This window comes from Cucurbita moschata, unplaced genomic scaffold (assembly GCF_002738365.1).
Source record: "Cucurbita moschata cultivar Rifu unplaced genomic scaffold, Cmos_1.0 Cmo_Scf00023, whole genome shotgun sequence".
NCBI classification, from domain to species: domain Eukaryota; kingdom Viridiplantae; phylum Streptophyta; class Magnoliopsida; order Cucurbitales; family Cucurbitaceae; genus Cucurbita; species Cucurbita moschata.
This window is the reverse complement of record NW_019268539.1, coordinates 3,863,668-3,891,597: the sequence shown is the minus strand read 5'-3', so window position 1 is coordinate 3,891,597 and position 27,930 is coordinate 3,863,668. Positions and strand designations below refer to the sequence as shown.

Genomic DNA, 27,930 nt, shown 5'->3' with positions numbered 1-27,930 from the left:
AAGGTGATACTGAAACAGATGCTAGTTATGCACAGAAACAAAGAAAAGGGAAAAAATGTCAACTTTAAAAGTAAAAGGTTTGGCGTTTTAGAGAGCTTTATGAGGTGAAAGTCAGTGATGAAGTTTGTGGATTAAGGAAAAGCTTTCCCCTTTTTGCTCATGCCATTCTCTTCACTCCCCCTTTTTCTAAAATTTCACCAACTTCTGGGGATCTTCCGCCAAAACCATCACTTTATGAATCCATGTCTGATCAACGCCATGGGAGGAACCAAAAACGCACCAACACCCATTTCCACACCAAGTTTACATCAATTGAAAATGGCTAAAAAGTATAACCCACCTCACCTCACCTACTCTCCGCCCTTCCTCTGAGACTTGAACAGGAAGTTCGACGGCGGCGACGGAGAAAACTCGAACGGTAAATGGGGTGCCTCCGCCTCCCCTGAAAGAACTGCCACAATCTCCTTCATGCTAGGCCGTTTCGATGCTGATCTCTGCAAACATTGTAATGCAATTGTAATGCAAACCGATGCCTGTTCCTTATCCAACGAATGAATGGATGGATCCACCAGATCCAACAGTTTCCCATTGCGCGCGAGTTGTCGAGCCCACGAGATCAGATTAGCTCTCTCAAATTCTGATATCGGAGACGCCATAACCTGTAGTGGTCGCCGCCCTGAAACTAGAACCAGTAGCAAAACACCAAAGCTATAGACATCACATTTTTCGGATATCTGCCCGCCCCCGCCGTATTCGGGGGCGATATAACAAACTGTTCCTCTCATACTAGGAGTGCTACTGATTCCACCACTCTTTGGTATTTCGTCTAGGCTATTTCTTCTTCCATTTCTAACATCGCCACTCAATCCATCCAACCACCAATCAATGCTACTCTTCTTCTTCTTCGTCTTCCTCTCATTGATTGAATCTTCATCTCGCTGCCACCATAAATCTCTGCAACTACTTGAGCTGAGCTCTTTGTTGTTGTTGTTGTTGTTCTTCTTCTTCTTCTTCTTCCTCACAAGTTCCTCGCAGAACTCCTCCTTCCACCACTCCCTTGGCTTCTTCCTGTTCTTCTCTCGCTTCCTCATTCGCCCTTCATCCAAAGAAGCCCACCATTCCAATCTCCTCTTCTGCTTCTTCTGCTCCATTTTCCCACTTGAAGAAGCAATGGAGCTTTTAGATTCAACCCATTCATTCTTGGGTCTGTCTTTACTGATCTCATTTCCAATCCATTCCATCACATAATCCTTAACTCTCCCAGATTCTAAACCATCAATGGCACTAGTTTCCTGTTTCCACCACCAATCCCTTCCAGACCCACCCTTCTTCCTCTCCATCCCACCCTCAACACTAATCCTATCAAAATTCCCTTCTGATAAACTCACTTTATCGGTAGCCGGTGTCGCCACCATCTCCGGTGAATCAAGAACAGTAACCACACAGCTATCAGGCAAACGATCCATACCAACATTTTCCTCAAACTCAGAAATCAGAACACTCTCGTTTTCCTCCAAAATAGACCCATTATCTCCGATAATCTCTCTACCTCTACCACCATCATCGCCATCTTCCTCCTCCGATTTCAGCCTTGCGAGGCCGAAATCCCCAATTTTAGCCTCGAAATCGGCGTTTAGCAGAATATTACTAGGTTTAATATCGCCATGAATCACAGGGGGGTTACAAATATGGTGAAGATATTGCAAAGCAGAAGCAACGCTAAGAGAAATTTCGAACCTCTTACGCCATGGCATAAGCTCGGGGCACTTTCGATCGAACAGGGCATCCTGAAGGCTCCGATTGGGCATAAGCTCGTAAACTAGAATCAGTCTTCTGCGGCGCCGGTCGGAAGAGTAGCCGAGAAGGGAGACAATGTTAGGGTTGTTAAGCACAGAGGCGATCGAGAGCTCATTGTCAAACTCGCGCTCCCCCTGAAGAGAACCGGGGGAGTCCATGATTTTGACGGCGACGGAGAGGCCGGAGGGGAGGACGGCCTTGTATACGGATCCGAAACCACCGTGGCCGAGGCGGTTGGAAGGGGAAAACGCCGCCGTAGCGCGGCGGAGGAGGGAGTAGGAGAAACGGCGGGGGAGTTTTTGGGGATTTTCTTGGTGGGTTTCTGAAGGAGCGGTTCTGTTGCGGGAGAGTTTGCGGTAGAGAAGGAAAATGGTCAAGAGGAGAATGATAAGCGATGCGGTTATGGATGTGGCTAGAATGATGAAAAGACGGCTTGGGCGGTGGTGGTGGTGGCGATGGCTGACGGTGAGCGGCGGTGGGGCGGCGGAAAGAGATGGCATGATTGTTGAAAAAATGAAGGAACGGTCGGGTGGTTCAGGGGAGTGAAAGATTCATGGTGATGGAGAAGAAGGAGAGGCGAAAGAGTGTGAAGTCAGACAGAATAGAAATACAGCGAAGAAGAAGAAGAAGAAGAAGAAGAAGAAGAAGAAGAAGAAGAAGTCCTCTCTCTTTCCCCCTTGGAACTGTAAATAAAAAAATAATAATTTTTTAAAAAAGGTTTAAATTACACTTCAGATTTCTATTTGGTCCTATTATTTATTTAAATTTCAATTTAGCCCTTCTACACTTTTCTTAAATTTCAACAATGCCCCCGCATGAATGGAGTACAAAAATTAATAATCCAAATAAGATTAATTATTTTTTCACGCAAATTAAAAAAAAATTATAATTTATCTATTTCATTATGAATTTTCAAGGTATTTAATCATGGGTTATGAATTTTTAATTTTTGTGTTAGAGTACGTTTCAGATAAATTTAGAATTTTTTTTAAATGGATTATTTTTATTTTAATTCTTAAACAAATCTAATTTAGTTTTAAGGAGGAAGTTGGGACTCGCTGAGGAGAACGTGGTCTTTCTCAGACGGTGACAGACGAATGGCCTTGATTTTATGGGAGACGTGTCAGCCTCTTAATTGGTTGGTTTTCACTGTTCCGTAACCCGCATGTCAAGCGTATACGTGGGAAGCACTTAAGGTAGGAGGTGCATAAAAGCGCGAATCTTCTGCGCGTGGGAATGACTTGTGATTCCCTAAATCAAGTACTCAATGAACCCACGTTGGTGGGTTCTACAGCACTGAATTTGGCTCCTTCCCCCCACGCGCCACGTGTACCGCGCGTAGAAGGTGTCCTTTTTAGTTACTTTTTTATTTGGGGGAAATTTTCGAATCTCACCAATCTCCCAATAAGTTATTATCGAGAGGTTATCTTGGGGAACATACCCTTCCATCGTAATCTAAGCCTCCAAAAATTTTATAATTTATTTTTATTTTACATCAATTTATTCTTACATACGTACGTTCAACGGGGAAAGTTTCACCTACGTGGGAGCGACCTAAAGAGGTGGAAGCTAAACCGCATGGGTCAACAAAAAAATGAGCCGACCCCAAGGCTAGTCATTAGCCCAAAGGCGACCCATGTGAGTTGGGTAAAGTACGAGCCACAATCGTTTCTTATTAATGAACCAGTTGGCGAGCTCCCTCTTCTCAGTGTAAAGTTATTTCATTTAATTTAAAATTATTATTCGAAATATAAAACACCAAACATATGAAATAAGGGCTTAATTTCAAGAGAGAGATATGGATGGTTATGTTGTGAGAAAAAAAAAGGATTATATTAAAATATTTAAAATTCCAATCATATATTATATAAATAACAACAATCATGAAAAAATGTGGAAAATGGAAACATCACATGCTCTTGGTCAACAATTCATTTAATATTCAAACTTGACCTTATACATTCTTTAATCATTTCCATTTTAAAATATATTTACATATATATGAAAAAAAATAAATGGAATCAAAGATAGAATAGAGACATTCTATTCGAATCTTTAATCTATTAAATTAAATTAGACATATAATTTTTTAGAATTATTATTATTTATAAAATTATCATCTTCACAATAACTATTTTTTTTTTAAGGATATTAATATTTATTTATGATATATTGACTTGGGAAAAAAATGATCATATTTACCAATTAATTTTGGAGGTAACAAATGGGTAAATATGGAAACTTGTTTTTACCACTCATTATATATATATATATATATAATTAATAATTTGATGTTATTGGCTTCTTTTTCTATCAAATTCTCATCATTTTTTTTAATAATAATTGAATATTGGGAAATATGAATATCCGATTTTAAGATAAGGAGTAGATATCAATGAGTTATATTCACTTTTTTTGGTTTTTAATATAATAACATATTTTCTTTATTAATTTTATTTTAATATGTTTTTTAATTAAAAAAATATGTGATAACGATGATCCTATATTGTTTAAATTTCTAGAAAAAATATAATATAATGTTCATTAGATTTTTTTTAAAAAAAAAAATAATAATTGACAAAACTATTAAATACAAGATTTTAAAATAAATTTTGAATTTACTAAATTTTTTATTAAAAAAAACAATAAAAAATTTAAATATTTATTAATTACGAAGTTTGTATACTTATATTTACAATTAAAAAAAAAAGTATAATAATAAAAAAAAAAAAAAAAAAAAAGCTTCGTGAAAGGAATCTAACATTAATGAACTAAAAAACAATAGATTGGTAATTTATTTGTGGGAATTCCAACAAAGAGACTAAAAAAAGGTGGGATTCACTTCTATGCTACTTTTTGTTCTACTNAAAAAAAAAAAAAAAAAAAAAAAAAAAAAAAAAAAAAAAAAAAAAAAGAGCTTCGTGAAAGGAATCTAACATTAATGAACTAAAAAACAATAGATTGGTAATTTATTTGTGGGAATTCCAACAAAGAGACTAAAAAAAGGTGGGATTCACTTCTATGCTACTTTTTGTTCTACTCTCTGTCTTGAGAAAAACAAATGATTTAAAATATATAATTTCTACATAATTTCCATTTTTTAAAAATAAATTTAATCCAATTGAAAGTTTTAAGTTATTATAAAATCTCTTAAATATGAACTAAATTGTAATTTAACCAAAGTTTGAGAAAATAATAATGTGTTAATATGAGTAAATGGTAGGAGATAAGACACTGGTTCACGTCTCCAAAATCGATGGTCCATCTATATGCTGACATGTGATACGACAAACAAAAGAATAATAAAAATATTAGATACTGGAACTACGTTTTAACCACACCGAAGGAGACTCGAGAAAGTAGTCCAAAAAAAAAGAAGAGTTGGGATGTAGTTTAAAGAGGTATGTGAAGGTGCATTGAGTGAGAACAAAACGAGTAGAATCATTAAATGTGGTATATAGTAAGTTCACTTTCAACTCCGAACAAAGCTACAAAAAGCCTCAATCACATTGAAGCAATGGGTTTTGTGTATTGTATTGTATTGGCCATTCGTTCTTTCACTTAAATGCTCACACACCCATTCCCTTACATTAAATTTTAAAATATAATGAGAATTTTGTGAGATCTTGGTCGTTTGGAGAGAATAATGAAACATTCTCTATAAAGGTGGGAAAACCTCTCCCTACTTAAAAAGAAAAGTTTAAAGAAGACAATATTTACCCGTAGTGTGTTAGTGGTGGGCTTGGACTGTTATAAATGGTATCAGAGCTATACGCTGGACGTTCGGTCCCAAAGGGTGAATTATGAGATCTCATTTAATCAGAGAGAGGAACAAGTACCAAAAATGACGCGGGCCCAAAGGGGAGGACTGTGAGATCTACATCATAAGGATGTGAAATCTCTCACTAATAGGAGAAACCCAAAAGGAAAAGCTCAAAGAGACCATATCAGCCAGCAATGAGCTTAGCCTCTTACATATTTCCATCGAACTAATCTTTGTGAAAGGACTTTCCAGCAGAGATTTGATTAGACATATTGCTTGAGGTTAAGGTAGGATGTCATATCTGTTGTGTTTTATTTGTTAAAGAGCTGCTATTCCATAAGATGCTCTTCTTTGGGATTTAGTCATTTAATGTTTTTTGGAACGTGGGGCCAAAACATTGAAGAGGAGTAGGTTCGACAGCGATGCTCATTAAACTCATATCACTTCTTTTGCTCTTCTTTCTAACCAGTTCATGTCCTAATTATGCCTCTAACCTCCTCTTTGACTTTGTCACTCAAGATGAGCTCGTACTCGTACGTACCTCAAACAGTGTCTAATACGAGAACTCGAATCATAGCAATAGATTACATTTATTCGATATGAACGAGAAAAGATCTATTTTTTCACAGGGAAAGAACTTCACAAGATTAATGCAAACTTTCCCGATTCGAATATATAAGACATGAAATCACTATGAGTTGAACGAGAAAAAAAAAAAAAAAAAAAAAGATAAAAGAATTTAGAACGATACAAACCCGGTCGATATTTCACAATTCCTAGCTGTCACACTATGCACCAACGAACATAACTACAACGGCCTTCCTCCACCATTTTCGTGCATGCTGGAAGAACTGCTCCTTCTGGAGTGACTAGATTGGCCGGTGATGGTCCGCCCCATGAATCTTCCAGCTTTGGAGAGGCCACTGCCGACAGCACCAAGGCCACTGCCAACAGCACCAAGGCCAGTCCCAATGCCGCTTCCAACGATGCCAACGCCGGAACCAATGCCGGTTCCCACCATACCAACTCCGGTGCCAATGCCAGTGCCCACCATGCCCACACCAGATCCAACAAAAGATGCTGCTCCCTCCAGGGCATCCATTGTGCTACCTAAAACTCCCTCCTCCTTCAGTTTCTGTCTCTCTTCAAGGATCCTCTTCTCTTCTGCCAGGGCTTTCAACTGCTCCTCCTTGTTAAACTCGTGGTAATGAACCTGTGCCACCACCAAACCCGAATAAAATTTGCCAAACAGCTTGTAAACAATAACAGAAATAGTTAACCGAACTCTACCTTGATTGTAAGAGTTCCTCGATCTTTCCTGTCTTTCACTCTCAGTGTGTTGAGCGACGCAAGCAATCGCAACTCGACCTCCTTAGTGACCTCTCTTCGAAGATCAATCAGAGATAATTTTGCTATCCCCAGTTGCTTATCTTGACCAATGTCCCTATCAAAAACCTGATCAAAGTGTAAACAAATAACATTCATTACTTCAACCAATTTCAATCAACATCTGATCTGCAGAGATGGCCTATTATTTAGCCACAGACAAAAAGTAATCAGCTGCAAAATGGGCGATGACGGATAAAACCGATGCTTCCAAAGGCATATAACCATCTAGTGCAAAACATAAGGAGAAAGAAACTGAACAAAAAAGGAGTACGAGTGCTTCAGAACCTCGAAGATAACCGACTGTGTCTCCTTGTCCTCTACGATCAGTACAAGTTCCTCGTTCCAAACAGGGTTGAGGTTGTTTTCAACTGTTTTTGTTTTGAGCTTATATAGCGGGCGAATATGCACAACAACATAAGGATCTGATTTTCCTATCATTTCCATGTTCTTCAAGTTGTTAGCTCTCACCACCGTCACAGTAAGCTTTCCTTGTGGTTTAAGCTCTAACTCACTGCAAATTAATTAAGAGAAAAACAATTGCTCAGGAAGAATGGCGGAAACCAACCAATATCATCAGTTGAAAGAGAGAAATAAGGTGACCTTAAATCGACAGGAATTCCACCAATTGGAACGACAATCCGATGGGGCCATTTGAGCATATCAGTAACAATTGTATTCACGGTATCCTGCAACACGTGACATAAGCAAATAATCAATGTAAGAAACCAAAACATATCACAGAAACATATATAAATTTAAAAATTATAAGTTCGAATACCGTAAGAAACTTACATCAATCATATCTGAAATTCCAGGAATAGCAGTTATGCTTCCACCAACAGCCTTCAGATTATACAAAATTTTTGGCTCCGGCTGATTGAAAACAGAAAAATAACTAAGTACCATTTCTTAAAGTTCAATGATTTCGAACAACAGCCAAACACTTTAAGCCATAACCCTCATTAAGGGTACAATTAAACAAACCATCAATGTCTGTAACCATATATATATGGCATATCAAAAGGTACCTCAGCAAGCAAGGCCACAACAACAGCAGAAATACAAGGTATCTCTTCAGCAAGTTGAAAAATAACCCGAATAACAGTAAAAACTTGAAGGTCCTTCAGCTGTAGCATAAAAAATATATAATATCGGTCAAACAAACGCACTCAAGGTCATAGCACATTAGGTAAGGAAAACTACAAAATAAACATTAAAACAACCTATATCATGCACCTACCTGAATAGGTATTGAAGCAACAAGTGCGGCTTCAACAGCTAAAATGATGCTTGGATCTCCACCCCATCGAAAATCAACATCCATTGTGATCTGACCTTTCTTTAGACTCTGAACACGTATACCTGCAAAAAATAAGGAAAATCCAATACCCAAAAAAAGAGAGAATATTTTGACGACAAGAACTCGGGTAACAACGAGTATTTCATGGACTGCACAAATGGAGATGGGCGGGCTAAGAGGGAAAGGGCCAACAAGGATAGTTGGAGGAATGGGAGCTGTAGGCATATGTTGATCCGGTTGACACAAAGGACTAGCTCTCAACATATTTTCAAGAAAACAATACATCGGACAGGATCTGAGAGTGTAACCTAACTACGAACAGAATGGAGCCAACGGGGGATGCAGGATAATTAGACCACACCTTCAATTTTAGGCGCCACTGAGCCAAGAGATAATTTGCTAAACTTCAATGAAGTAATTCCTGGGGGCCTGTACTCTTCCAGCAGAGGTTCAACAGATTCCTTTATCACCAATTCTGCTGCCTGTAAGTAGGCAGACAACTTCAGGGAACTCACAAGAGCATATGGGTCATCTCAAAATGCATGATGATCAACAGTTTTCACGAAAAAAGATATTAGCATATTCTCAATATTAAAGCAACAAACAAAGAATCTTCATTATTTCTTGGAGTTCTAAAGGAAAGTTGGATGATAAACCCAAAGAGGGTAAAATATAAACCACATTAATACAAAAACGTGATGTGTCCTTAATACTATGATCTTAGAAGAGATGTTACAAGTAGGATATTTGTAAATAAAGTTTAACACTGCAAATGTAACGAAGAAACTTACATCTGCAACAAATGGCCACATTTTGCTGAGTAGCCTGTTAAGCCATTTCACCTAAAATGATAGAACAAAAATACGATGAAAGTATAATCTCAATTTAGTAGACATGGTTAATGTAAATAAGAAACAAAAATAAAAGTGATTGAAGTATTATTTTCAAGAAACATAGAATCGTCAATAGAAAGAGTTTCATTGCATAACTTTGTCTAATCGACCATCGCATGCACTATGATTTGAAAATTTAAAAACAATTCAATAGTGTGATAAAGCATCTCATTTCAACATAAAAAAACATAAAAAAGAGAAGCATATAAAAAAAAGGACCTGCTCATAAACTGGGAAGGAGATCCATTCGGGAAAATTGTCCCCACATAATTTCTTTAAATCATCTCTACTGAGAGAACCGAGAATTTTCATATCAGCGGCCTGTGCAATGAAATCAACAACAAACGTGTTCTCAGAAAACAAAGTAATCACCAAACTTTATGTCCACTATAACTCATAAACAAATGTCAAAACATTTCATTTCCAGTCAAATTGCATTATCTTTTTCTGACCACATTGATAAATTCAAATATTTCTAATAGAAACTATGGGCGCTTTCTTAATAAATTTATAAAGAATTACAATCTCTGCTCAGGAGCCATCAATGAAAAATAAATGAAAAGCTCCTGCAGGTGATCCAACCAAGTCAAGCCTATGAAAGGCCACAGTCCCCAGTCCTTTTGTAATAAGCATTATGACCAAATAGCAGTATATATCATAAGCAATTCGTCAGATAAGCAATGCATTTAGCCAGAATTCAATGTATGAACAAGATATGTATATATAAATATAATAAGCCTACCCAATCACCAAATCAGAGAAAGAAATGAACGAAAATTAACACGAGTTTGAGCAAGATAAGCTGAAGAGATACCAAAAACATCCTAAAATACACAGAACGAACAACTTACCTTCGCAACTCTTTTGGTGCTTCTGCGCCTCGTCATGTGCTGCCACCCGGCCATCAATGCAATCCCAAAGATAACCCCCATAAAGATCCCAGCAATCAATCCCATTTTCGCGGAATTCTCAACCCCAATTCCAGAAAGAAATGAAGAACAAAAAACTACAAAGAGATACAAACAATCAGATCGCAGAATAGACAACACAAATTGCAACAACAACAACAAAACCAATAACAAAATTACCAAACAATTGGAATAGGAAGAAGGAGAAGCAGAAACGGGAGGCGGGTCACCGAGTTTCGCGCGGTTTGAGTAAAGAAAAAACAGAGGCAGATTCGTGAGAGAAAGGAAAATGGAAATGCGTCACGCTCGCACCGTTTCGAAAGGGATAATAATTAAATTCATCAAGCGCCCCTGTCTGAATAAACGCACAGATTTTATGGCTTTTCTGAAACGGTTGATTTGTTTCTTCGAATGGGTCGTTGATGTTTACAAGAGAGAGATGAGAGAGAGTGGGCGGTGGTAACAATGCCTTCCCGTATCGCCCATGAGATTTGATGAATCAAGGAAAATGGTAGGACAGAGCCGGAAATCTTCACCCCTTGGTTTCACCTTCAATGCATTTAATTCAAACTTCCCATGTTCATCCGCAAGAACAAACAAAAAGGAGATCAAATCTTCGATCTTCCTCTTCCCTCTCTTAATAATTCTTTTCGCTCTTCTTTTAGTATTAAATTAAGGGAGGCTTCATCGTGTGGTACATGTTCGAGAAGTGTTGAATCATAGACAATCATATCTGTTCATGACTAAATTTAAGAAAATTTCTCCCCCAAAATAATAATAATAATTCCATTTGATGTTAGAAATAATTTAAGAGAAATAAATTATTTTGATTTTTTTTCAAATTTTCAAATTTTCAAATGCCACGTCAACACTATTAAAAAAATGCATTAAATAATTTTTTTTTTTTTTAAACAAGAAAAAAAAAACCCTAAATACTATTTATTCTCCCTCCCACTCCATCTGCAGTTCAGCGCCCTTTTATCCCGTTTTTCCTTCTTCACCAATCTTCGTTCCCGCTTCTCTACTACAACCACAACCCACGCCGGAACGCCATCTCCGCCGCAGTCGCATCCCATCTCCATCCCTTCCTCTCTTTCGATATCCCCTCTAGATTTCCGGTTAAAGCTTCATCGCCTACTCTATTACTTTCTTTCTCCACTCTCTGGGTAAGTTGTAAATTTAAATTTCGATTCCATTTGATCCGCACCCATTTCAATTTTAAGTTCTTTTTCTCCTGTTCTTCTATGGTCTATACTAAGATGCCTGAATTTTATTTTTGTATGCCACTCACCCTTCCAGTTTAATTTATTAGTGGGAGGTTGTTGAGTGAAATTCGCTCTGTGTTGTTTTGAATTTACATTTCTGGTTCTTGTATTGAAGCTATGGTTGGTCAGGATATGAATTGTTTTGTACTTCTTTTTTGGATGAAATATTTACAAGTTTTAGAGTTCTTGTTTGTATGTTCTAGTGTTTATAGTTTCAATATTGAGTTAGTGCCATTCTTTTGAGCAATGAATTTCTGCCATCAAAGGGAGCCTTCCTCCGATGGAAATTTCCAAAGCCTTTTGAGAGTGGAGAGCCAAATTCTTATTTTCCTTAAGGGAAGAGGTTGACTTTGCTCCAAGGAACAAAATGGGAGCCACCATTTTTCATAGCTTACCTCGCGAAAGAAGTTCCTTATGATTCTTTCAACATTGTTGACAATGACAACCAGTTACCATCTTGATGCCTCTTTCGCCTTGGGATAGGCATAGATTGTTGGAGAAAAAAGAAAAAGAAGTGTTGTCATCCAATTTTGGCATTTTACTTTTGAGTAGTTTTAATCTCATTGAACTCCCAAAAGCTATTTAAGTGTTGATTACATTTTCGTTTTGCATATCCTGCTAATTACAAGTTGCAGTTTATATGTGTCCCCTGAAACCGTCTCTAGGATGTCTGATTATTTTCTGAAAATCTTTGTTTCTCTGAATTAAGGCGTCTTATGGATGGACAAGAGAACATACTTGAAGCCATATACGAAGAAGATGACTTGGAAAATGATGATGTTGAAATGGTCGATGTGGAAGAAGGGGAGTTCGTTGAGGGCAATATCAGTACAGAGAAAAGCAGTCTTACAGATGTCCAAGCGCCAAGTATAGATCATAAAAGTAAAAATCGTAAACGTCGGTCAAAGAAAAAGAAGAACAAAAGAAAGACATATGAGTCAGGTTCAAATGGCACTGATATTAACAGGTGAAGTGAAATTTTCTAATCATGTTGTGTATGCATTAAACTGCACTTTCTTTAGATTTTGTCTTTGGGGAATCCATATTAGTTTTGTGAAGCAAATAAGGATAGATTAATAGATTGATTAGTAGCCATTAAGAAATAGCAATTTTTGCCCTGACTTCTATATTATGCTGATTTTTGTTTCTTTCAGGTTTGTGTTGGATGCATGCAGACGTTTGAAAGAGAAAAAATCATACATGGTGTACACTGCTGTAGGCTGTCTGGGAGTCTCTGCATTAAGTGAACTTATCAAAGAGGTAATTATTATCTTTTTTGAACCTGATAGAAGAATACTTTTTTTGCTTGAGTGATGAAAATTTATGAATAATCCATTATTGTTAGTTTGAAAACTTTTCTTCTGGTTTTCTATGTTTTGTTTGAAAATGAACCAAATTGACCAACCCTATCTAACCAAACCACGTCAACGAGTTTTTGACTGGGCTGTCTAATCATGGCCATCCAGTCTCGACTCCAGTAAGTATCATACCACATAGTCACTCTTCATATTTAATCAGTATTATTTCCTACCCTTGCAGATTCTGTTGCTGAAGCCATTTGCTCCTTTTAACCTTGTTCTCTGAGCTGTGAACCATCTTGGCTGGACTACTGCATCTGTGCTATATAAGTTGATGTTGTTTTCCCAGCATTTTTTGGTTATGATCTCTGTAAGATATTTGTACTTTATACAGAAAATTTAGCATTATCACAATTCACAATCCCTCTTTTCCATCCACTTCCCTGAAACCACTACTCCACCTGATTACTTACTGAATCTAGACTTCATTGAAATGCGCTGGGAAGTTTTTTACAACGCTTACTTTTAACAAGTTTTTAACTAAATTATGCAGTTCAGTTGTGCATGTCCTATCATATTTTTGATCTTAGGGTTTGAGATTTGCTTTCATATGTGGGCTCTTGAAAATCTGTTTTCACTTCTAAAAAATTATAACCATTTATTGCCTTGTTTTGCCCTTTTGAGTTACTGATGTTGCTTCACTAATCTGTGGTTGATTTTTCTTGTAATTGTTTTAGCACTTCCCTTCCTACCATATGACACCATATGTTCTATTTATACAAGTTGACATGTTGGAACTCCAGGTCAATGCAGTTCAGGCTTGTGGAGGTCAGATGACTGCAGATGGCAGGCGCTTTCGAACTGGAGGTGGCATATTATGGAGCATCATCAAAACCCGGGAACCAAATGCCTATAAAGAAATTATGAAACGAGCGAAAGAGTTTGAGGTATTTAACAAAACCTTTGTGACATCGTGACGTATTCCTTTGTTCTTTCCAATTGAATGTGCTACTCTTATTTTGGTCGCATAGAAAAATATTATCAATGTTCCTAGAGGAGACTCTTAAGGATTTTTCATTGCATGGCAAACGTTTCATCTTTCTGAATCTTTCACTTTATTCAGAGTGGCCTTAGTTTGCTAGGGAGCCTATATCTAATGACATTTCTCAAATTGTTGGGCTTATTTACTATCTGTTTTTATTTCTTAGTTTCTTTGTTCTTGAAATTCATGCTTATGTTAGAATGTGTCAAAATTCAATTTCTTCTGATGATCCTATCCGTGAAGCTAATCCTGCGATCATACGTATTTTTGTTTGTTTCATGATGGAGCAGAAACAATTTAAGCAACCAAATATCCGACGGGAGGCTACAGAAATTGGGAAAGCAAGTTCTCAGGATGTTCTTCACCTGTTCTCCGAAGGAGCTTCTCAAGATCAACCAGATAGCATCCAAAGCCTTACTCCGGAGCAGAATCAATCTAAAGAATCGAATTCCGAAGAAAAACGATCATCGGTTCACGAAAGATTAAGAGTACCAGTTTCATATGACGACGACATTCTTCGAGAGAATCCAAAAGAGGAAGATACAAGTTGATTGTGGTTAGATCTTCCCATTTTTTGAACAATTACTGTTGGTTTCTACTAGCTCATGGCTAACAAAGTCAACAGTGTTTACCTTAAAAAAAAAAAAGAGGCAGAAGAATGTTTCACAAACTGTGAGTTTGTTCCAATTTATTTTCAGTGGCTTTAGGCTACATTGGTTGAGGCTTGAGCGCTTTGGTTCTACAGGTGAGGATGGAATTGGCACATAGAAAGAAAATGGATTTATTGGGTTGCAAATGGAAAAAGGTTTTGCAATTGCTTTGACATTATATTCCTCCCTTTATCATTCTCCGTCGCTGAATGTGTAAATTATTAAAATCACACCCCCCCTCAAACTTAGAAGTTCGTAGATTTGACATATTTTGAGATAAGTAAAAGTTCTTTGATTAAAATAAACTCAGACTCTTTAATATAATCACGTCTCTATTGATATCAATGAACTGGAAGTACAAAACTCAACTGTTTAGGTATATATATATATATATATGTATATATCTATATATTCCAAAGCTGCCACACAGATGACAGGGAGGGAAGCCTGTGTTCTCGAATCTGACCTCGGTCGTCTAGCAGAGTAGCAGCAACACCATCACCGCGATGAAGAATAACTCTCGGCGTGAGTTAGCGATGGTTTTGGAGCTGCCGTTGTCCTTCGTTTGAGGAATCATCAATGGAGGCATCTGAGCCGAATTGGAATCCGGCGGCGTCGCATAAGGAGGTGGAGGCGGCTGATTCAGGCTTGGCGGCAAACCGAGCCCGGTATTGACCTGGATCTCGAAGGCCATACCTTCTTGACATTGAACTCCGTCATTGGCGTCGGAGAAGAAGTAGTTCGAACCTTTGATGGTCAGTGGTACTTGAATGATCAATGGCTTGTTGAAGTCGGTATCTCCGCCATTGTACTGAACCGTGTCGTTATCGGAGGCATCGTCGAAGGAGCAGCTCTGGAATGTCGTCAAGTTGTAGGTCTGGATCACGGTCTGATTCGAATTCGTTCTGAAGACTGCAATTAACAAGAGCAGCGAAACAATGACAATGAAGTTCTGTTAGTTAATTGATTGATAAGAGAGAGCAATACCTGTATTCAACTCTCAGGAATGGGTTAAGAAACAAACAACGACGAACGGATATTTCAGAGAGTAATCAACCCTCAGGAATGAGTTAAGAACATAACCTAAAGGAGGAGGAGGAGAGATTGAGCTTACTCAGGAAGTCGCCGAGGTTGAAAGTCTGAGACGCGGCCCAGGAGGAGTAATTGGTAGCGGAAATGTTCTTGGTGGCGTTGAAGAACCAACCTGCAGGGCCACCGACTGTGTGATTAGAATAAGCCGTCGGAGGGGTTTGAGATGCCGCCGCCGTGATCAAGAGAGCGACGACCGCCGTGAACGCTGCCGTCTCCACCGCCATCGATGTTGGAGTGTCTGAATGTGAGAAATGATACAGCTGTGGTGAGAAAATTCGGACTTGGAGTGCTTTTTTATATTTGACTGGAAAACAAATAGTATTAAAGCAATTCTCTCTTTCTTAGGGAAAAAACAAAAATTTATTATGATTATTATCATTATATTTGGAGTTTAAATTGAAATTTGTGAACATGGAGAGGCGGCGGTAATTCACTTATTTTAGACCATCATTCTACATTAATTAAAAGGAGCTTCAAATTATGTGCTTTTCTATTTATTCTCCCCTAATAATTTTTTTTTTTTTTTTTAATATTCAGTGAGTGAGGGCATACAAGTCATTTCACTTTCAAATTCTTTTTTTTTTTTTTCAAAAATACCATCCTCATTTCCTTATTATTTTTCCATTGATTTTGCCCTCGCAAACCTACGTTGTTTTCTGCCTCGCATAAAACACAATCGGAAGAGTTCCCTCTGGTCTTTTTCGGCGGCGGCGCTTGAAGCTTTACTCCGGTTTCCAACTCCGACGTAGGGTTGTAAATTTTACTCTCTCTCTCTCTCTCGAGAGATGGGTGGCAAAGGACTACGGAGGAGAGAGCGGAATTACAGAGCCGCACATGGAGGCTATGATCGTCTCCCACCGCCGCCGAACGCTTCCCAAGTCGATACTCTGCCTTCCAAACTCCGCAAATTAATGACCTTCACTTCCCCTCGACCTCAAGGTTTGTTTATTTGTTTCTTTGCGTTTATTTGTTTGTCGATGAGTTTATTTAATTTCAGGCTATAATCTCCTCCCCTGGTGCTTACAGAGTCTGAGAAGGTCTCGGAGGATGTTCAGCGTAAGCGCAAGAGAGAAGCCGTTGATACTGAAAAGGTAATTGATATTTTCTTTAATTCTTCTCTGTCTCAGATTGGTACGTTTGCAGTTATCGGGGTTTACTTGAATTATTTTTTCTTAGGGCTTATACTGGACAAGGTGACAGAGGATTGGCATTGTATCATTTAGTATTTCAGTCTCTAACCAATGTTGTTGTTGTAAGTTCGGGTGCCAGAAAGTTGAGATTAGTATCACTAGGCATCCTAAGTATTTTCGTTTCATCATCTTCTTCTTTGGTTGCCGTTGCCCTTGTCTTACCGCGTACCTGGTTTGGCGTTAGAGTAGAAGATATCTATTAGTAGTTTCTATTGTTTAGTGAATGGCTTATTCTGTTATTTTATCCGGCGTGGTTACGAGGTTAAGCTTACTACCCCTGAATGGGGATGCAAAATTTCTCGTGTTAAGTTTGCCTGCTTGAAGAGCTTGATAACGGCATTACATGCTCAGAGTTTGTGTTGCTCAGTTGTAGTTTGACTTCCACTTTCTATACAGAAATACCATCCAAAAGAAGCTCCGGGAAAATCTGACTTAAAGAGCAAAGGTAATGGTGGAAATTCACAAATGCCTCAGCTTACGGGGAGTGATGATGACGTTCAAAGCAAGTTCAGTGAGAAGAAAAACAAAAAACGAAAGAAAAAGCAGGTTACTGACCTTCGTTTTGAAGACTTGTCGGAGAATTCAAATCGACGTTTAAAGAAACGGGAACGCCAGAAAAAGTAAGCATTTTACTGCACCTCAAAAATTTGCTCCCTTACCTTCTGTGAGGTTGCATGTTTTTTTTACTATTGAGATGACTTGTTCATTTTGCATTTTTATTCCAATTACATTCCCATAAGTGAAAATAAAATAAACAAGTTTTGAACGTATTGCTTAAATGATGAAGAGAAATGTCCAGAAATTGCAATGTCCCAATGTTTTCCTTTTGGTAGTGACATAATTTGGCTATCTGAGAGGACCCTATCTACCTCATTTTTGTCAACTTGGTGCCCAAGGAAAGTTTTGAGTAATTTGATTATACAAGGTGTTTATGATTTCAATCATAGCAATGTGATAGGCCGTAACGAGCCTTATGCGAGCAAGAGGCATCATGAAGTATTGCATGCACAAAGGAGACTAGTTAGAAGGGTTCATGGTTATTTCAGGGAGTGAGTAAAGGGGACTAGTTAGAAGGGAGAGGAGAACGAGGAAATTTTTTGTATGAGGGGAATATGTGCTTGAAGGGGAAAATCGGAGAGAAAGAAGTAGTAGTGCTAATTGATAGGGAAGCAATCTAAAAATTTTTATCCAAAAAAAGTTATTCAGGAGGATGGTTTTAGGAATACCTTTAGGGCTGGTGTTGGAAATATTATTAAGGATATTAAGATATAAGGGTATATTAGGGAGGTGATGTAGGAAACAATTGTTTTGTTAGACTTTGGGTTTTTGAAGCGGTCTTTTCAAATATTTTACTATATTCTTCAAGTATTTCGAAAATATTTCTGTTCTATTTACTCTATCAATATTGGTACTAGAACACTTGACCTGGAAGTGAAAAAAAAATACTGGATGGAATAAAAAGTGACATTAGAGCAATCTCTCCAATCTGAGGCATTGAAATCGAAATTAATGGGGAAGAAACTATCTTAATTCATTTTAAGGAGCCTGCATGCAAACGAAAGGCAATCAACCAATATTCAATCTGAAAGATTGTTGGCAGTTTCGAAATTAGAGCAATCGAATTGGCATCGAAATTGACACTTCGGGGGAAGAAACTATCTAAGTTCATAAGGGCTGGCATGCAAACGATAGACAACCAACCAATATTCAATCTGAGAAATTGTTGACAATTGCGAAGGAAGGATGATGGAGGGTTCTCAAAGGCAGCATATAAGGGAAGAATGAGGTTGGGTACAGACTAAAAGCAAGGAATTTGTATGTAATTCAGAGAGATGAAAGGACTCTCAAATATAATTCCAATGTTTCAAACAGTTTTCTTATGGCTTTCTAGAAGTATATCCTAATCCTCTGGTTATTCAATTGAACTTAAGGCTATTACAGAATTATGCACTAGTTTATCTACCCATTTTCAGTATTCTAATCGTGGTCATTTCGATTGCATTTGTCATGTACCATGTTATAGTAGGTCTGTTGTAGAAACTTGGTGAACTGGGAAGCATTTGTTCCCTTTTTTTAACTGATCCATTACGTTTATTTCTAAATAGATATCACGAGGCTAAGAAAAATAAACACAAAAAAGGCAAGACAGACGAGGATCTAGACTTCCCAAGACATGAAAAAATAAAATTTGGTGACGTGGTTGAAGCTCCATTGAAGTTGACTGCAGTTCCGAAGGTAACATCTAACTCTTCATGGTCAAGTTAAATGATAAATGAACACTCCCATTTGGGTACTTGACAATTTTGTTGTTCCGATGTTTCATATAGGCGTTTAAATCTGCACAAGTTGCTTCTCAAGAGAGGAAGCGATTGCAGGCTATAACTGAATATAGAAACCGCAAGGGATGGACCTCAAGGCCAGGGTTGCAAATACCTTCAATGACTATATCACCAGCTGTTTAATTGTAAGTTTACGATCATTCCGTTCCCTTTGTTTCCTTTGACAAGAGTCTGAACTACATTTAGTTGTTAAAGCTTAGCCTCTTAATTTTCTGAAGTATGTACAATCGATAGAAACAAACTGTGACAGTGTGGCTGTATTTGGATTCTAATTTACCTTCTATGCTTTCATCACATTGTTTTAAGATCTATGCTATCATCTCATTGCTTTTAAGTCTCAAAGTTGATATTATCTTTCACATTTTATGCATCATGATGAATATTGGTTAAATTTTTTTAAAAATTATCCCTCAATTATCACTATACATATACATCTATACTATCTCTTAGAATTTCTTACTAAAATTGAGACTGAAATAGTGTGTAAGTGACCTAGAATGAAATCACTGCCACACTGTTTCAAGTTTCATTTTCGTCTAAAATTCTTTAGAATCAGTACTCCAAGTATTATTTTGAAACAATGATTATGTAAGGGCAAGAGTGTTAATATTGTAACTTTTAAAAGTATAGGTGTAGTCATGAAAGAAGGGACATTTTTTTCTTTCATAATTTAGCCATGAATATTTGAAACTAAGATATATAATGCCTTGTGTGTCTGTTTGCTAGAATATGACATCTTTTGAAAATTATTTTGAGCTCCTCTTCCAAAACAACCTGGAAAACTTGAAATAGAATCGTGATGAAACTCTTTTTGAACTGGCATCTTTGAATAGCTCAGCATTCTTAGTTGGCAGCTGGATTTGCATTAATGATGGTGGTTGTGTTGGGGCAGCAGCCAGATTTTGTTCCATTAGGGGTGGCGATAAGCTGGCAATGGGATTCTCACGCCGCATCACTAGCCCCAAAGAGTTGGTGGAGAGTTATCAGAATATTGTCTAAAAGGGAAGATTTGTTCTATAAATTACCAAGCAATCAACTCAGAAACCAAAGGTCAGATTCTGAAAATCTTATCAGAAACAGATTCTGTGACGAAAGCTAACCTACCATCTTATGCTCTTCTTTTACTTCATATGAGATTAATAGGTTTCTTATGGATCCAATGTTTTCTTTTTATCGTTTATTGATGTATGAATTTGATAAAACATTAGGTATTTCTATTTGAATTATAATGGTAACGTAAAGTCTATTTATTACGTATTTGAACATTCATACTTAATTTTATATTATTAGTTTCTAAACGATAAAAAGAACTTATATTTCATCAAAGTCAATACCAGAATAATCTGATTAATTGCATCTGGTGCAAATATTACATAAGATATCTATTTATTATCTTTCTATATTGTACAAAGTTAAAAAAGATCTTAAAGTTTGAAGTAGAATTAAAAATATTATCATTATATTACTTTCATTCAAAGATGAAGCTGCAAATATAGAAATATATAAAACAAAAAGGGGGAAGCACACAAGCAGCCCACTCATCCAACTGCCTCACGACAGCTTAGCTCTTTTTCCTTCAAGCATCCTTCTATCTGCTATTCCCCTATTGTGCCCTTTATTAAATCATGGTTAAATTGTATAAAAATAATTTCTAATAGATATGTTTCAATTATGCTTCTAGATTTCGGAATTTTTCAATATAATCTTTAATTTTGATGTCAAATTGATGCGGCAATTGATAGTAGAGTTAGAAAAAAATATATACTCAAAAAAATAACATTGACATTGTTTATAATGTTAATTTAAATTCTAAAGGGCTCTTTGAATCTATGTAAAATATTTTATATGATATGAGAAAGTTAATTCTTAGTATTATTATTAGATTATGTGGCATCTTTTCCTTTAAACCTATGATATTTCTCTCTTTATAAAACCATTTATGTTAAGCTTTAGGAACTAATATAATTACAACTTAAGCATAAATTGAAACCAAAGTATGGTTTACTAAAAATAATAATAATAGTAGTAAAACATTTCACAACAAAATTCAAACTTTCAGAATAATTAAAATGAAACAGAAAAAACAAAAAAGAAAAACTCCCACCAAAAAACCAAACTCTCAACGTTCTTCTCTGTTTACCGTCAATAATGTGACCGTTGCCCCCGCCCCCCACAAAAAAAAAAAAAACATTTTAGTAACTATTGCAAGTGGTAAGCTCAGGGACAAAAGGGTAATTTCGCCTAAAGTAAGGGAAAGCAGGAAGCCACCCCTGTGCCATACGCCAAGCACATAAACCACTTCTGTTGTTTCCAGCTGTGTACAAAAGCGCCTTGCCTCCTTTTTCCTACATTCCCCAAAATACCCTTAACTGTAGTTAACTTCCCTTTAACCCTAGTTAGCTAACTTAACTACTCTCCCTTTTATACCCTCTCCACTCCCTTAATCCCCCGTTCTTTCCTACTCCTCCTCCCTCTGTTTCTCCCCTCCCTTTTCCCATGCCGGCCTCCAAATCCCTTTTCTTCTTCCTCGCCCTCGCCGCAGCCACCGCCGCCTCCGCCCACAATATTACCGACATTCTTAAGGATTTCCCGGAGTATAGCGATTACAGCAACTACCTGCAACAGACCAGACTCGCCGACGAGATTAACAGCCGTCAGACTATCACCATCCTCGTTGTCTCCAATGGCGCTCTCTCCTCCGTTGTGGCCAAACATCCTCTCTCCGTCATCAAAAACTTCCTCAGTCTCCACATTGTCCTGGACTACTACGATCCTGCGAAACTCCACAAGATCTCCAACGGAACCACTCTCTCCACCACGCTCTACCAGACAACTGGCCACGCGCCTGGAAATCTAGGTTTCGTGAACATTACCGATCTCCAGGGCGGTAAGGTCGCATTCGGCTCCGCTGCGCCTGGATCTAAACTCGATTCGAGTTACACGAAGTCGGTTAAGCAAATTCCGTACAACATTTCGGTTATTGAGATCAGTGCGCCGATCATCGCGCCGGGGATTTTGACGGCTCCGGCTCCATCGGCTTCCGATGTTAACATCACGGCTTTGCTCGAGAAAGCCGGATGTAAGACGTTTGCGTCGCTGCTTGTTTCGAATGGTGTGATCAAGACTTACGAATCGGCGGTTGAGAAAGGATTGACCATATTTGCGCCAAACGACGAAGCGTTCAAGGCAGATGGAGTTCCAGATCTGAGTAAACTCACGAATGCTGAAGTTGTTTCGCTTCTTCTATACCATGCTCTGGCCGCTTACTCTCCCATCGGCGCCTTGAAGACGACTAAGGATCCAATCGACACTCTGGCTACTAGCGGTGCCGGCAAGTTCGACATTACGACGACTACGGCCGGGGATGCGGTTACTCTCCATACAGGAGTTGGATCCTCGAGAATCGCCGATACAGTCCTCGACGCGACTCCTCTCGCTATTTTCAGCGTCGATAGTCTGTTACTACCTTCGGAGTTGTTCGGAAAGTCTCCTTCGCCCGCGCCAGCACCCGAACCTGTGAGCTCTCCTACCCTGACGCCGTCTCTGGCTCCAAGTCCGAGTCCTAGCGCGAAGGCTCCGTCTCCGTTAGCCGCGTCCCCGCCTGCTCCTCCTTCCGAGGCGCCGGAAGGTTCGACGGCCAATGCACCTAGCGCTGAGGCGCAAACTAGTACTCCTGGAAGCTCCGCCGTTCACGTGAAAGCTTCCGCCGTTGTCGTTGTCGCCGCCGTTGCTACCACCATGTTGTCCTCTCTACTCTTGTCCTAAATCGTAATTCTCCTCTAGCATCAGTCTCTTCGTTTATTTTATTTTTGTACTTTTTTCTTTTTTGAATTGGTACTTTCTTTGATATAATTTATTTTTGAATTTATTAGTATTTTCTGAATACACCTTTGTAGAGAGAGCGAGCGAGGGAGCGACAGCGTGGTAGTAGTGGTCCCCACGGCTGCTGGTTTGGTTTGGAGAAATGAACTCTTCTTACTTTTTATAATTTTCTTTTTCATTTCAATTTTCAGATTTTCGAATTTTTTAGGATATGTGGACAAATTGTAATTATTATTTTAAATGAGTGAATAACTTTAACTATAGATTCAATTTGTACTAATTTACCCACAAATTTTAACATAAAAGAAGGTAAAAGTCTTGTAAATTTAGTGCTTAATCAATTGATTAATTGTAATCAGATAAGATTAGTATTATTTGAACTTGAATAGAAAATGGTAGATGGGGAATTTTGGAGAACGAGTTTTATTAGTGCAAGGGGCGTTTACGAAAAGATTCTTTCTGGGCCTGAGCCCAACAGAAATTAAACTATGCTCCGTAGATATTAGGAAGCCCAATACCATGTGGCCCGGTGGGTGTCCTACATAGACTGGATATTGGGTCATGAGCCCTTGGGTTGGAGCGACTCTTCCCCCATTTAAAGAAAATGAGCCCTTGGGTTAAAGAAAATGAGCCCTTGGGTTAAAGAAAATGAGCCCTTGGGTTAAAGAAAATGAGCCCTTGGGTTAAAGAAAATGAGCCCTTGGGTTAAAGAAAATGAGCCCTTGGGTTAAAGAAAATGAGCCCTTGGGTTAAAGAAAATGAGCCCTTGGGTTAAAGAAAATGAGCCCTTGGGTTAAAGAAAATGAGCCCTTGGGTTAAAGAAAATGAGCCCTTGGGTTAAAGAAAATGAGCCCTTGGGTTAAAGAAAATGAGCCCTTGGGTTAAAGAAAATGAGCCCTTGGGTTAAAGAAAATGAGCCCTTGGGTTAAAGAAAATGAGCCCTTGGGTTAAAGAAAATGAGCCCTTGGGTTAAAGAAAATGAGCCCTTGGGTTAAAGAAAATGAGCCCTTGGGTTGGAGCGACTCTTCCCCCATTTAAAGAAAATGATCTGGTCCTAAGAAATTTGCATCTGATTCTCTGTTTCTGAGTCGGTTCACCCCAATCATTCTCTTTTATACCAAAGTCGAGATAAAATCTACGAAGACACTATCCCACGGTTCTTGTAGTACACGTAGAAGCTATTCTAGAAGCTCTACACGAGTACCAACTTTTTTTCTCGATTTGTTTTAGTTCAACCCAATATTAAAATTTGATAACATTTGAACTTCACATGAGTACATATATCTTAATGACTATACTCGGATCAAAGCAAAAGAAACGGAACAACGTCCATTCCCCCGTCTTTACTTTAATCCCAGTGTTTGTAGGAATTTGTACAAGGAATCTGAAAACCCCGGGGTTCCATGTGGGTTAGCTTAGCGTCCAAAACGCATAGAATAATGTATACAAAAGCTACTTTATTAGAATCTCAACAATTTTATAGAAATGCGTAAGGGCTGCCTGCCCATCGTCATAATTATTATATTCTTTTTAATGCAAATCTTGTATGGGAAGGGAAGTTGTTTTAGATTACGACTTCAAAACAAATGCCGCATCATAAAAGGGCATATCGCAATCTAAAACAACACAAAAGTAGACAAATAAATACAACTACACCTCGCCCTTTTTTTTGTCTATTTAATACCCTTTTTTCCATCTCCATTATTGCTCCCTACCATACATATGTATATATTCATACTCCTTCCTACCAAACTCGAGATTATGAGTCTTAAGAGTGAGGACTATGCGGCATGCTTCTTAAGAGTGGATGAAGATTTTAAAACATGGAATAAATATATCAAGTATGAAATTTTGGGGGTTGATGTGGAATTCAATTTTTAGTTTGGAGAGCACCACCAGCAATGGCTAGGGTTTCTCAAAAGCAAAGCAAAGAAAGAAACAAAAAAGGGGTTTAGAAAGAAAACAACAACAACAGTAATAATAAAAATGGGGGGAAAATAGAGAGAGAAAAAGAGAATTTTAACGCATACTGAAAATGAATGAAGAAGGGTGTGTGGTTTGTTGCCTCGAAAAGGAGCTGTTTTCACACACCTTTGCACGTGTGACCCGATGCCCAATGCTCCTCTATCTCTCTCTCTCTCTCTCTCTCTCTACAAACCCTAATTTTCTCTCTCCTCCATCCCCAGTTTTCAGAACAAAAATACCACAAACTCTGACCTCATTCCCCATTTCCCCATTTCCCCATTCTCCGGCCGCCGCCCTCCGCCATCTTCTCCGGTGGCTTTGAAAAAAATTAAGAACAAACCCTAATAACATAACCACTAACAAATTAACATAATTTAGTTAAGGCATAATAATTAATAGGAAGGATTTTTGACATCCTTCTTCTAATTCCACAATAATTACCTTAATTTTTCATCATTTTCTATGTTCCAATTAAAACACAAACTAAAATCTCACACAACTTAATTTAGAGATGATAATAAAAAGAAGAGAAATTTCATCAAACCCCAAAAGATTATGTTTTCAAAACGGTGGCCGACCTCCTCCCCAATACGCCGCCTCCGCCGCTAATTGGCATGAAGAATTCACACCATGAAACAATCCCCCATTCGGATCCCCCAACAATTGCGGCGGCGGCGGTGCTGCCTGTTCTCCCGCCATCTCCGCCGCGGGTGAAGCTTCGTCTTCCTCGTCAATGGGTAGCCGTTCATATGCAGCATTTCCAAATGAAGCTGCCATAATAATCACCGGACCGGACGCCAGAAGTGGGCCGATGACATTCCCGCCGACGACCTGCCCCTGCCCACCGGCTAAGTAGACGGTCAGCCCGGAGGCGGCAGGGGGAGCCGGCGGCGGGAGGAAGGAGCCGGATAGGGAGAGAATTTCAAATCTGCCATGTAAGGAGATGACAGCGGCGGGGGAGGCTGGCTGTCGGAGAGTGACGTTGGCGACGGTTCCAGTGGCGCTTAAGATACAAACGCCGCGCTGACGCCTACGCCCGAAGGCGGCGAGGGTATCCACGATGTCAGAGGCGGTGGAGATTTCGATGAGATGAGATCTGAGGGCGTTGGCGCTGTCTCTAGTGATTATAATGGGTGGCTTTGGCTTGTTTTTGGAACCAGCTGGTCGGCCACGTGGGCGTCGAGAAGAAGAATTGGATAATTCTTTAGTCTCCGGTGCGGTGATGGGATTTTCCTCCTCCCTATCCCTTTTAGCTCCGCCGCTTTGGTCGTCATCGGAGTTTTGGCGGTGGTGGAGATGAAGATCTTTGGAGAGGAAAGGAGGTGGAAGAGGGCGAGTGTGGGGTGTAATTCTATCCATATCGAACTCCATCAAAAAAATCTCTCTTTTTTTTTTCTTCTTCTTCTCTTCTTTTGGGTAATTGGGTTGAATTGATTTGAATTGATTTGAATGGATTTGAATCGATTTGAATCTTGAACAGGGTTTTGTGATGATTTTGGTGAGGAAAAGGAGATGGGAAAATTGAAGCACCTAAATCATCCCATCTTCCATGTTCTTCTTCATCGTGTTGCGGGTAGCCATGGATGACCAAATTTTGGAGTTTTGGGAGTGTTTTGGGGTCAAGGGTTTGGGAAAGTGAATGAAGAAGAGCCTAAAGGCATCCACGCCCGAACATTATATAACTCTTTTAACAACGATACCAATTTGAACATAACTCAATTTAGTGTGCATCAAACCAGAATCCAACGGGATGTGGAATAATAATAATAATAATGATAAATTTAGTGTATGAGGGCGCAAGGGATTAGGTCTAAGGGAATGGATGGATGATGGGGCTTTGGGTTTGGGTTTGGTTTTTGGCAGAACAGCGTGCGCATGGGCGGTGTGCACGGGCCCACTCCCTCTTCTTTCTCTTGGAACATGGAACATACAACATCCAACATCCAACATCCGACATACAACATGCACATGACACCCTTCAATCCCACCTTAATTCTCACTCTTTCTCTATTCTAAAACAATTATTGTCCAAAAATTTAGACTCATATTAAATTATTCTTTCTCGATCGGAAAGGAGAACAAAATATTCTTCGTAAGAATGTGGAAATTTCTGCCTAAACAACATTAAGAGTAAGCAATATCCACTACCAATGAATTTCGGCGGTTACAAATAGTCTTCGAGCAATTCTAGGCAAAGTGAGCAACATGGTTACGTTATAAAGTCAATATTATTTATTTAAGCTTTTGAATACAGTTTGTTTAATTAACGTTTGACTTAGGGAATGTTGTCCATGAGTAAAAAGTCAGAGTTTATATTTGGTTAATTATAATATTTATAATACGCTATGAGTTAGAACAACATGACATTTATTTAAATTCACATTAAATAATAATATGAATATTTTAAAGCAAGGAAAAATATAAAAACTTCAAATCTCACTTAAATGCAATATTTTAAATAATTGGATCAAACTCTAATAAGTTTGAACCAATGGAAAGAAGAGGCCATGAAATTTTGTTTATAATGTTTTTTTTTTTTTAATTATTTAATGAACAGAGTAATTTGTCTTACATATGTTTACTTTTTGAGTTTTTTTCTTAAATATTTTAATACTTAAGAAACAGTTTGGTGATTATATATTAAAGGTCAAAATAATTTTAGTCTATATATGCTATTAATAATATTATTATTTTTAGTCCAAACATGTGACTTGAAAAAAAAAAAGAACCCTACTCGTCCACCTCCTCAACTCGACTCCTCTTACAATTTCTTAGCTGATTGGTCTTGCTTGTTACTTCTCACAGTCGCACTCTTAGCTCACACTCACTTCTCACCCTAGGACGCTAGACCGACACCCTTCACAGCAAATGATCATCGATTGTCAACATCTAGCCTTTGCGTTCTAAGCGTTCATCCACTCATCGTATTGCACATCGTCTGTTCCTCGTCGGTCGTCCCATTTTTCAATTGTCAAAGATGAAACCCTGTTAGACACCTATGAGATCCCACATTGATTGGAGAGGAAAACAAAACATTCCTTACAAGGGTGTGGAAACATCTCCCTAACAGACACATTTTAAAACTATGAGACTGACAGCGATATGTAATTAGTCAAAGTAAATAATATCTATTAGCGATAGAGTTGGACGGTTACAACACCGTTGAAATGGTATAGAAACGAGAATAGGGTTTTCGCAAAATTCGTTTCTAAAGGTA

The 27,930-nt window shown here is 38.3% G+C and overlaps 7 protein-coding genes across 10 annotated transcripts; 3 read left to right on the top strand and 4 right to left on the bottom strand.

Annotated features, from left to right (window-relative positions):
* Positions 1–7: 7 nt before the first annotated feature.
* On the bottom strand, positions 8–2,493 carry LOC111460248 (receptor-like serine/threonine-protein kinase At2g45590). The gene has a single exon (XM_023103418.1). It carries the CDS (start codon positions 2,295–2,297, stop codon positions 351–353), a length of 1,947 nt encoding a protein of 648 aa, XP_022959186.1. The 5' UTR covers positions 2,298–2,493; the 3' UTR covers positions 8–350.
* Positions 2,494–6,131: 3,638 nt separating this feature from the next.
* LOC111460249 (synaptotagmin-4-like) lies at positions 6,132–10,768 on the bottom strand. Its single transcript, XM_023103419.1, has 12 exons — positions 10,231–10,768; positions 9,994–10,148; positions 9,362–9,463; positions 9,041–9,091; positions 8,611–8,731; positions 8,190–8,311; positions 7,978–8,076; positions 7,742–7,822; positions 7,550–7,635; positions 7,235–7,460; positions 6,851–7,015; positions 6,132–6,773 (listed from the first exon to the last, which is right to left on the bottom strand). Exons 2-12 carry the CDS (start codon positions 10,096–10,098, stop codon positions 6,369–6,371), a joined length of 1,563 nt encoding a protein of 520 aa, XP_022959187.1. The 5' UTR covers positions 10,099–10,148; positions 10,231–10,768; the 3' UTR covers positions 6,132–6,368.
* Positions 10,769–10,976: 208 nt separating this feature from the next.
* LOC111460255 lies at positions 10,977–14,485 on the top strand. Its single transcript, XM_023103425.1, has 5 exons — positions 10,977–11,216; positions 12,025–12,282; positions 12,470–12,575; positions 13,417–13,560; positions 13,946–14,485. Exons 2-5 carry the CDS (start codon positions 12,032–12,034, stop codon positions 14,204–14,206), a joined length of 762 nt encoding a protein of 253 aa, XP_022959193.1. The 5' UTR covers positions 10,977–11,216; positions 12,025–12,031; the 3' UTR covers positions 14,207–14,485.
* A 151-nt stretch (positions 14,486–14,636) lies between these two features.
* On the bottom strand, positions 14,637–15,873 carry LOC111460257 (cucumber peeling cupredoxin-like). Its single transcript, XM_023103430.1, has 2 exons — positions 15,420–15,873; positions 14,637–15,217 (listed from the first exon to the last, which is right to left on the bottom strand). Exons 1-2 carry the CDS (start codon positions 15,619–15,621, stop codon positions 14,781–14,783), a joined length of 639 nt encoding a protein of 212 aa, XP_022959198.1. The 5' UTR covers positions 15,622–15,873; the 3' UTR covers positions 14,637–14,780.
* Positions 15,874–16,067: 194 nt separating this feature from the next.
* Positions 16,068–20,167, top strand: LOC111460256. Of its 4 annotated transcripts, none has more exons than XM_023103429.1 (6): positions 16,068–16,336; positions 16,424–16,488; positions 16,984–17,207; positions 18,693–18,822; positions 18,915–19,051; positions 19,823–20,167. In XM_023103429.1, exons 1-5 carry the CDS (start codon positions 16,183–16,185, stop codon positions 19,047–19,049), a joined length of 708 nt encoding a protein of 235 aa, XP_022959197.1. In that variant the 5' UTR covers positions 16,068–16,182; the 3' UTR covers positions 19,050–19,051; positions 19,823–20,167. The 4 variants fall into 4 exon arrangements, with proteins under 4 accessions (XP_022959197.1, XP_022959196.1, XP_022959195.1 ...); XM_023103428.1 differs by having other exon boundaries at positions 19,819–20,167; XM_023103427.1 differs by having other exon boundaries at positions 19,765–20,167.
* A 1,201-nt stretch (positions 20,168–21,368) lies between these two features.
* Positions 21,369–22,919, top strand: LOC111460251 (fasciclin-like arabinogalactan protein 10). Its single transcript, XM_023103422.1, has one exon. It carries the CDS (start codon positions 21,423–21,425, stop codon positions 22,689–22,691), a length of 1,269 nt encoding a protein of 422 aa, XP_022959190.1. The 5' UTR covers positions 21,369–21,422; the 3' UTR covers positions 22,692–22,919.
* A 2,317-nt stretch (positions 22,920–25,236) lies between these two features.
* Positions 25,237–26,376, bottom strand: LOC111460254 (AT-hook motif nuclear-localized protein 22-like). The gene has a single exon (XM_023103424.1). It carries the CDS (start codon positions 26,082–26,084, stop codon positions 25,275–25,277), a length of 810 nt encoding a protein of 269 aa, XP_022959192.1. The 5' UTR covers positions 26,085–26,376; the 3' UTR covers positions 25,237–25,274.
* Positions 26,377–27,930: the final 1,554 nt, after the last annotated feature.

Coding starts and splice junctions, on each gene's coding strand:
- LOC111460251 (XM_023103422.1), top strand. CDS start 21,423: ATGCCGGCCTCCAAATCCCTTTTCTTCTTCCTCGCCCTCGCCGCAGCC.
- LOC111460257 (XM_023103430.1), bottom strand. CDS start 15,621: ATGGCGGTGGAGACGGCAGCGTTCACGGCGGTCGTCGCTCTCTTGATC. Junction 15,218..15,419: donor CAACCTCGGCGACTTCCTGA/GTAAGCTCAATC, acceptor TGTTAATTGCAG/TCTTCAGAACGAATTCGAAT.
- LOC111460254 (XM_023103424.1), bottom strand. CDS start 26,084: ATGGAGTTCGATATGGATAGAATTACACCCCACACTCGCCCTCTTCCA.
- LOC111460256 (XM_023103429.1), top strand. CDS start 16,183: ATGGGTGGCAAAGGACTACGGAGGAGAGAGCGGAATTACAGAGCCGCA. Junction 17,208..18,692: donor AAACGGGAACGCCAGAAAAA/GTAAGCATTTTA, acceptor ATTTCTAAATAG/ATATCACGAGGCTAAGAAAA. Junction 18,823..18,914: donor AGTTGACTGCAGTTCCGAAG/GTAACATCTAAC, acceptor TGTTTCATATAG/GCGTTTAAATCTGCACAAGT.
- LOC111460249 (XM_023103419.1), bottom strand. CDS start 10,098: ATGGGATTGATTGCTGGGATCTTTATGGGGGTTATCTTTGGGATTGCA. Junction 9,464..9,993: donor GCACCAAAAGAGTTGCGAAG/GTAAGTTGTTCG, acceptor TTCATTGCACAG/GCCGCTGATATGAAAATTCT. Junction 9,092..9,361: donor CCTTCCCAGTTTATGAGCAG/GTCCTTTTTTTT, acceptor CTATCATTTTAG/GTGAAATGGCTTAACAGGCT.
- LOC111460255 (XM_023103425.1), top strand. CDS start 12,032: ATGGATGGACAAGAGAACATACTTGAAGCCATATACGAAGAAGATGAC. Junction 12,283..12,469: donor AATGGCACTGATATTAACAG/GTGAAGTGAAAT, acceptor TGTTTCTTTCAG/GTTTGTGTTGGATGCATGCA. Junction 13,561..13,945: donor AACGAGCGAAAGAGTTTGAG/GTATTTAACAAA, acceptor ATGATGGAGCAG/AAACAATTTAAGCAACCAAA.
- LOC111460248 (XM_023103418.1), bottom strand. CDS start 2,297: ATGCCATCTCTTTCCGCCGCCCCACCGCCGCTCACCGTCAGCCATCGC.